Source organism: Momordica charantia (genome assembly GCF_013281855.1).
Source record: "Momordica charantia cultivar OHB3-1 chromosome 8 unlocalized genomic scaffold, Mcharantia_2.0 BLBB01000008.1, whole genome shotgun sequence".
Taxonomy (NCBI): domain Eukaryota; kingdom Viridiplantae; phylum Streptophyta; class Magnoliopsida; order Cucurbitales; family Cucurbitaceae; genus Momordica; species Momordica charantia.
In genome coordinates, this window is record NW_028275166.1 from 10,194,770 (window position 1) to 10,203,903 (window position 9,134).

Here is a 9,134-nt window from a genome sequence, read left to right on the forward strand (position 1 = left end):
CAAATAAAAGCCCTCAAATGGCTAAGAGAAATAAAATTGGAAGTACTAATATCTCTCAAATAAAAAATTTATCTCACAAGAAATTAGAACAACATTTGAAATTTTGAAGAGATGAACATAAAGAGATTGGAGAGAAAGTTGGAGAGGAAAGTTGTTAGAATTTTGAGAGAAGAAGAGTTGATTAAATAGGAAAAAAAGATCCAAATTTTTTTTAAGTTACCTTGGATGGTAACTTTTTTTTTTCCTTTTTAACATCATGCCACATGTCAACATTTCATTGGACCACTTAGTTGATTCAGCGTCATTCATCTCGGGTAATTTTTCTTCCAACTTTGTTGGATCATAATTTCTTCGTTTGAGCTCCGATTTGGGTAATTCAAAATTAGTTGGAATCATCGTATCGTGCTCTACGCTGTGGAAAATTTAAAACACTAAAATTATCAAAAAAACAAAATATGTATTATCAGTAAATCATATAATATTATTGAAGCTCATAATAAATTTATGTTTTATAACAATAATTATTATACACAAAAAACATTTAATACTAAGCGTGTTTGAAATCAAAAAACTAATTAATTAAATTAATTAACCGAGATTAAGGGCCAAAGCCAACATCAACAAGTCTTCCTTAGATCTTAAACAAAAATCCCAAACTCCAATAGGTTCAATGAATAACAGAGAACCTTTCCACTTCCACTACTTAATCGACGAACAACCAAATCCAACCATTCCAACCCAAGGCTCACTCGCCAAGAGACAACATGAACAGGGGAATGACTCACCTTAAGTCACAAGCCAAAACATTGCGGACTAGAATTCTGCATATAACGATAATTCCAATGAAAGAGTAGAGTCCCGTCAAGCACCGAAAAAAGGAACTAAACATAGTGAAATAGTACCTATTGCAACAACAACTCCATGAAGCATACACGAAGTTAAGCACATAACTACCTAACCATCTAATGGAGCATCCTATGGTTAACTAACTCACAAGTATCAACATAACAAATCACAAAACAAACATGTTATACTTCGATAGTTTATAAGTCAATCAACCAAAAGATTGAGGATAAAATTGAAAATAATAAGATATTGAACACTAGAATATATTAGAAACTTTATAGTATAATTTAGGATATATTTTTATGCACATCTTTGAAAGATTAAACGTTTAATTGAGAAAAATCAATGACAAATTTTAAAGAGGACGAAACCAATAATTGGCTAAACTTTAAGCACATATCTTAAAAACCTTTATTTATTTATCCTTTTTTGCAAAGGTAAAAACCTCTAAATTTAAGCACATCTCTTTTCATTTTACAGGGTCTAATGCGTCATTTTACATAGTTACTTTTTACGTACGTGTCAACAATAGGCGTAATTTTTGTAATATTTTATTTGATAGTATTTAGTATAGTTTTGTAATTATTTGCCGACTATAATTTCGTATGGATTCGTGAATACTACTAAATGGACCCAGGCCCAGGCCCAGCTATTAAATTTCCTCCAGTAGCCCAATTTATTTGGGCCCAAGAGTTCAGCCCATTTCATTAAAGAAAAGAAGAAAAAGAAAATAAATAGAAGCCCTAGCCGCCTGCTCTGCTTTCCCTCTCATTCTTCTCTTCCTCCTGTTGGCCGCCGCTTCCTCTCCCGCAGCGTAAAATGGTACAATCTCCTCTCGCTCTCGTTTCGGTTATTCAATCTTCTGTTTTCAGATGAAAGAGTAGAATGTACCCAATGAATACGTGATTGTTTAGTATGTTTTTGAATATGGAACTTGGAATAACCCTACCCAAAACCTTCGTATCATGAACACATTGTTACTACGTTTTCTGGGTTTCCAGATTTGAAATCTGAAAGTATTGAATACATCATGGGATCGGGTTTTTAGAGAAGTTTGTTTTGTCGATGTTTACTAATATTTGTTTTGATAATTGAATCTACTTCTGCTACCTGTAGTTTGAAGTATTTTTTTGGGATCTTTGTTTTTGATGTGCTTGTAGCTGTGTTTCCTTGTGTTTCTGCTGGATATTGGACTGCGTCTTCTAAGAATGCTTGTCAAGTTAGCTTGGTTGAAACCCGAAAGGCATTCAGTTTTGGGTTTCACTCATTTAGTTTTCCTTCATGGACGCCATTGGTTTCCTGGCCCTATTGTTCAATCATCATTATTTTATAAATAAATACAATTCGTGTTGCGTAATAATTTTTGTAACCCCTTTTATGGTTATTATTTGATTTTTAGGCTGAATTTGCGTGCATTCCTTGTATGAATTTCAGTATTCTTAAAGAAACATCGATGCTAATTTAACCTAATATCGGAGGAAATTTTTTTGATTAAAGTCTCGTTGTTCTACACCATTTTTTCACACAAATATGACTGTATGAGAGAGATTTATTTGAGTATAGGTTTAGTACTTGTAGTCTTTTCTTATAAGTTGTAAGTTTGAACCCCCTCTCCCTCGTCTCAGTTTTGACAGAAAAGGTGATTATATTTTATTAGTTATCTCCAGGTTTTCTTATAACTTGGTTTGGCTTCTTTACCTGGAATGAAATTTATTGACATAATCTTATTGCTTTTTTAAAAGGCACCAAAGAAGGCAGTTGGAAAAGCCTTGGCAGCAGCAAAGAAGAAGCCGGTAAACAATTTTTATTCATTAAAAGTTCTTGTTTAATTATTGTTCTGTTTCTTGGTTGCTTTTTGTTTAATACAATCTTGGGGTGTTAGCAGGAGAAGGTGGTGAACCCACTATTCGAGAAGCGTCCAAAGCAGTTTGGAATTGGTGGGGCATTGCCACCCAAGAGGGATTTGACACGGTTTGTTAAATGGCCGAAAGCTGTCCAAATTCAGAGGAAGAAGAGGATTCTCAAGCAGAGGTTGAAGGTTCCACCAGCTTTGAATCAGTTCACAAAGACACTTGACAAAAATCTTGGTAATGAAATCATATATGAATCTTCTCATTCAGAATCCTTTTACATTATCAGTCAAGAAATTCTTAAATCAACCATTACGTTTTAGAATGTTATTATTGTATAGTTCTCTAAATTACAACTTTTAACCATCTTGGGTTTATTACATTTCCAATGTCTTCATTATTTTCAATATTTTTAACTAGCTTTTGATTCTGTTTCTAATAGTGGATTGCTTTAGGCTGTAACCTTCAGTCTCTTAGTATGTGATTTCAGATAGAATCTTCTTTCTTGTTTGGTTTCTTTGATTATGCTCATACCTCATCACATGTTGTGTACTTTAGAAGTTCGATTGATTGAAGTGTTATAAAATGATGGTTTTTATCAGAATAACTAGTAGTATCTGTGCATGTCCTGTGCCTTTGTTTTTGATTATGGTCTTTCATTGCCTTTGCAGCATATGCTGTTTGGTTGTTTGGGAAAATGTTAGTTTTTTGACCTGATTCCAACAAATGCCTCTGTTTTGGTTTAAGTGTATTTTTTGATTTTGCTTTTTAAGTGTTTGTTGTATTGGCTATGTAGCGACAAACCTGTTCAAGATGCTTTTGAAGTATAGGCCCGAGGACAAAGCCCAGAAAAGGGAGCGTCTTTTAAAGAGAGCTCAGGAAGAGGCTGAAGGAAAATCACATGATGCTAAGAAGCCTATTGTTGTTAAATATGGTCTCAACCATGTTACCTACCTCATTGAGCAGGTGCTATTCTATTCCATACATGTGTAAAATTTACTCTTTTCAACTGTCATACTTCCTGGGAGCCAATTAACTCAAGAAATGTACTTTCTTTCAGAACAAGGCTCAGTTGGTTGTCATTGCTCATGATGTGGATCCGATCGAGTTGGTTGTTTGGCTACCAGCTCTTTGCAGGAAGATGGAAATTCCATACTGCATTGTGAAGGGCAAAGCACGATTGGGAGCGGTAACCATGCCCTCTTATTCATTGTCACAGTCTTTTCCAATCTTTCAAAAGCCTACGGACCAATGCTTGTTATTTTGCCTTGTTTTAACAGATTGTCCATAAAAAGACTGCATCGGTTTTGTGCCTGACAACTGTAAAGAATGAAGATAAGCTGGAGTTTAGCAGGATCCTTGAAGCTATCAAGGTGAGTTACATAAGGCTTCAGATCCCACTTTACTAGTATTCCATCTGGTCATAGCTTCATTTTAAAACGTTGTATGTCTGTTTATCGTAGGCTAATTTCAACGACAAGTATGACGAGTACAGGAAGAAATGGGGTGGTGGAATCATGGGTTCCAAGTCCCAGGCTAAAACTAAAGCAAAGGAGAAGCTGCTTGCCAAAGAAGCTGCTCAAAGGATGTCTTAGGATCACAGAGTTGCCCTTCTATTATAACTTTCAGAGTTTTCAGTTCTGTTTAATGAAAAACAAAGACTATGGAGACTTGGCAATTTTTTCTGGCTCTTTAGTTTATTCAAAACATCACAAGTTAGAAGTTTTGTTTACTTGTGATTTGCTTATATGCTTATTTCAGATGAAGTTTTGATATTGCAGACAGTAATGTAATTTCAAGGTGATTTGGGCAGATGAATTATTTACAAGTAAAATTGAAACTGAGGTTTTTCAAAAAGAAAAAAAAAAGGGTAAGAGAGGTTCTGAATAGCTGGTTCTTGACCATCTGATTAGTATTTTTGAGATTTTCTTTCAAGTACTAAAATTTTGGTCTGAATAGTAATTTTGTCCCTTTGATTTGGTTACTCTATTTTTAAAATGGTCTATTTTAGTCCATCTATTTTTAAAGGTGATTTGTACTTCCAATTTTTACTTATTTTATGTACTTTTAAAGACTAATCAATTTGATTCCTATTTATAAAATTTTAAACTATGGCCATAATTAAAAAAAAATTGTGAGTAATTCAGTGTGTGAATTGTTAACGGATCAGGATAAATGTTTTGCAGGACCAAACAGGACCAAAAAAACAAAAGTAAAAGTATATAAGAACCAAATAGATATTTTAAAGAGATTAAAATAGTATTTTAATGTAATTTTTTGAAATAGTGATAAAAAATTTTATACTTCTGTTAAATTTGGTAAATGAAAATTGCCATGCTATGTAAATAAGTAAATAGAAGTTTTAAAAGTAATAAAAATGAACCAAACCAAAGTATTTAAAACTAATTTTAGTTTTATTATCAACGTCAGAAATAAGAAGTACAAAATACAAAACCTCCATGTTTGATGGAGCTGTAAGTTAATGTACTGCCTCTACTGATATATTTTTTTTGAGGAAAGTCTGTCATCCTTATTCTAATTTCTCTTGTTCTCTTTTCTTCTATGGAAACCTTAAAATGTATTTCCTATTACCAATTTGATTAACGTGGAATTAGAGGTTTTCTATCATAATTTCATTTTAATAAATAAAAATTTGAAATGTGTAAGAGTAATATTTCTATTTTTAATCGTTTACTTAATTAGATATTTGTAATTTGCAATGAAACTTAGTCCATACAGTTTATATAAAAACTTATTTTTGTTTGTGTACTTAAATACGAAACTCGAAAGGCAACATATGATTAGGTGTGATGCCACCTAAGACTTATTCCGTAAGCCACGTCTGCAGGCTTAAAAAAAGAAAAAAAAAAAATAAAAGAAAAAGGTGTGCCCAAATTTTGGGATCTCTCTCAACTGTATTCTTCCTCTCCCAATTTTTGCGCACAAATTTAGCAAGTTATGTTTTATTGTTGGCCAAATGAAAGGGATTTTTGGGAGGGAGAGTTGAGAGAGTTTTAATTGGTGTAATTTTAGAGAAATAATTGTTGATTTTCGGGTGTGCTTGAAGGAGTAATACTCTGCTTTTATATTTAATCTGGTTCATTGCTTATTGGGTATTCTTTGCTCGAATGAATTTGTCGACAATTAAGTATGGTTTTGTGTGTACCGATGCAAGTTCTCAAAGCAGCTCTTTCCATTACGTTTCTCTTCCATTTCTCTATTGTCCCTTTTGATTTCTTCTGTGTCTGAGTTCAGTTCTGAAAGTGGGTTCCATTACATTTTTCTTCCGCTTCTCCATCGCCCCGAAACTGAGTGTTTGTTGTAATGGAACCAGACGAAATTTCTGCCTACATCGGCCGTGAATCTGGGCAGTCGCTCCATAACTTGACCACAACCTGCACATCTGCCGACCGGATTCGCTCCCATGGGATTTTCACCGGATCAAACCCTTTTGAGTACTCTATACCTTCTCTTCTAATTCAGTTGGTTATTTCTGGAGGGGCCATTATGTTGTTTTCTCACCTCCTCAAACCCTTCGGCCAACCCCTCATCGTCTCTCAAATCTTGGTAACTCTTCTCTCTTAATTGCTCGCATGATTTGATTTCTATTCCTGTTATCTTTTCTTTTCTTATTGAATTCCATTTTATCAGGGAGGCTTAGTTCTAGGTTCTTCAGTTCTGGGCCGGTTCGATGGTTTCAGAGAAACCTTTTTCCCCATGAGGGGATTCATATTCCTTGACATAGTAGCTTCAATGGGATATATATTTTACTTCTTTCTCATTGGAGTGCAAATAGATCCTTCCATAGTAAAGAAGATTGACAAGAGGGCATTTGCTATTGGGTCCTGTACCGTGGCTTTGCCTTTGATTCTTACCCTCATTTCCAGTTCCATTGTAAACTCCATGAATGATGTGAACTCCCAATTCAACAAAACCTTTGTCATTGTTTGTGCAACAGAGTCCTTTATCAATTTCCCCACGATTGCTTGCTTTCTTTCTGAGCTTCATAGAATGAACTCTGAGCTCGGGAGAATCGCTTTGACATCTTCAATGGCTTCTACTTTGTGCAGCTATTGCATTCTGTTTCTAGGAGCTCTCTTGAATGGACCAAATGCTCACAGATATGAGAGGTTCTCAATATTTTTTCCTTCTATGATTCTGATAGCCATCATTTATGTGCTTCGACCTGCCATTCTTCGGATGATGAAGCAGAATCCGGTCGGACAGCCGTTAAAAGAGGGCTATGTGATTACCTTGCTTTTAGGGGTGTTGGTGACTGCCTTCTTTTGCCAGGCCACTGGTTTGTATTTATATTTTGGTCCCCTTGTACTTGGGATTGCGATACCTCCGGGGCCTCCCATTGGATCAACAATGGTAGAGAGACTTCATTTCACCACCTCTTGGATTTTCATGCCATTCTTCTTTGTCAAAATAGGCTGGTTCATCAATATCTTTATCATTAAACTCAAAAGTTTCTTAGTCCTGTCGTGCATTATCGTTGTTGTTGCGTTGGGAAAGTTTCTAGGCACCTTTATGATTTCAATCTACTTCAAACTGCGTGTGAGAGATGCCGTATTGCTTGGCCTCATCGTGAATAGTCAAGGAGCTATGGAGCTTGGTTTGTTTTATTCGAAGAAGAAGGAGAAGGTAGGAACAAACATTTGTTGTTGATCATCTAATTGTATTTGATCATTTCTCACAATATATTCACTGATATTTTGTTCTCTAAATCTGTGCAGATATTTGACAATGAAACATTTTCAGTTATGTGCATATGCATGGTGATTTTGGTTGTAGTTATCACTCCTATAATAAGATATCTCAATGATTATTCAGGATCGTATGTAGTTTACAACAAAAGAACGATGATGCACTCGAGATCAAATTCTGATCTCCATTTATTAGTTTGCATTCATGACCAAGATGATGTTCCTAATGCCATTAAACTTCTCGAGGCCTTGAATCCGACGAGACAAAGCCATCTTGTTGTTTACATGCTTCATCTTGTTGAGCTTCTTGGCCGTGCTAACCCACAACTCATTGCCCACAAACTTACAAAGATAGGTACTTCAAGGTCTTGCCCTTCTGAGCCTATCGTTAATGCATTCAAATACTTTGGACAGAGCAACCGTGACATAGTTGAAATTTATCCCTTCACTGTTATATCTCGTTTTGCGACTATGCACCACGATGTTTGTACGCTCGCATTCGACAAAGAGACTTCTTTGGTTCTTGTTCCTTTCCACAAGAGATTTCATTCCAATGGTGTGATGTCATTGTGCAAAAGTAAAATGAGGACAATAAATAATTGCATCCTCGACAAGGCACCCTGCTCTATCGCCCTTGTTGTTGATCGTGGACTCTTGAAAGTCTCAAGCTCTATCACAACGAACTTGCATTCTTTTCACATAGCTGTGGTCTTCATAGGTGGACCAGACGACCGAGAGGCAATGTTCATTGGGGCAAGAATGGCTGGGCACCCCAATATTAACTTTACAATGATCCGTCTAGTGGAGAATGAAAATGTCCCATGCTATAATGTAGAAGAAAGGAGGCTTGACGATGAGGCAGTGTGCAAGTTTCGACAAACCATGGTAGGCAACTGCAAAGTAACGTACATAGAACATGTGGTTATGGACGGCACTGAAACGGTCTCTATACTTCGTTCGATGGGGAACAATTTCGACCTTGTAATGGTTGGAAGACGCCATTGTCTGAGTTCGCCTCTGGTTCAAGGATTGATACTTTGGAATGAAGATACAGAACTTGGGATAATTGGGGAGGTATTGGCCTCTTCAAATTTCATGGGCAATGCCTTAATCTTGGTTGTGCAACAACACACAGAAGAGATTGATGAAGACCAAGAGAATAACCTGGAACCTATTTTTCCCATTGACAGGTATTAGATATTTAGTATAGGATGATGGAGAAGAAATTTACTTCAATAGCCGATCATTCAAAAGTTTTGATTGTTCCTCAATTCACTTACTCCAATGGTTCAAAGTTGGAGAAGTCATTTTTGCCCTCTCTCACACTTTTTTTTCTTTGAACTTCAACGATGTACATTTTCACTCAAACCATATCCATGTGTAAACCAAACAACACCATTTAGAGCTAGTTAATTTCTCTTCCAATTTTACTCAATTTTGTGTTTTCTTTAATGTATTTATATTTATTTTTTTAATTACTTTTGTATTTTGTTTTTTTTTACTGTTGAGGAAGAAACATTTTTTAGACAATATTATCCTTGATTTTTAAAATGATACCTAAATTGTCTCAGAGTTTTCAGTTCTGTTTAATGAAAACAAAGACTATGGAGACTTGGAAATTTTTTCTGGCTCTTTAGTTTATTCAAAACACGACAAGTTAGAAGTTTTGTTTACTTATGATTTGCTTATATGCTTATTTCAGGTGTAGTTTTGATGTTGCAGACTATTT

The 9,134-nt window shown here is 35.3% G+C and overlaps 2 protein-coding genes across 2 annotated transcripts; both read left to right on the forward strand.

The window, feature by feature from the left end:
- Window positions 1-1,558: 1,558 nt before the first annotated feature.
- On the forward strand, window positions 1,559-4,428 carry LOC111023378 (large ribosomal subunit protein eL8y). Its single transcript, XM_022300804.2, has 7 exons — window positions 1,559-1,668; window positions 2,589-2,639; window positions 2,732-2,933; window positions 3,493-3,662; window positions 3,757-3,885; window positions 3,977-4,069; window positions 4,160-4,428. Exons 1-7 carry the CDS (start codon window positions 1,666-1,668, stop codon window positions 4,289-4,291), a joined length of 780 nt encoding a protein of 259 aa, XP_022156496.1. The 5' UTR covers window positions 1,559-1,665; the 3' UTR covers window positions 4,292-4,428.
- A 1,176-nt stretch (window positions 4,429-5,604) lies between these two features.
- LOC111023377 (cation/H(+) antiporter 15) lies at window positions 5,605-8,840 on the forward strand. The gene is made up of 3 exons (XM_022300802.2): window positions 5,605-6,263; window positions 6,348-7,343; window positions 7,436-8,840. Exons 1-3 carry the CDS (start codon window positions 6,021-6,023, stop codon window positions 8,600-8,602), a joined length of 2,406 nt encoding a protein of 801 aa, XP_022156494.2. The 5' UTR covers window positions 5,605-6,020; the 3' UTR covers window positions 8,603-8,840.
- Window positions 8,841-9,134: the final 294 nt, after the last annotated feature.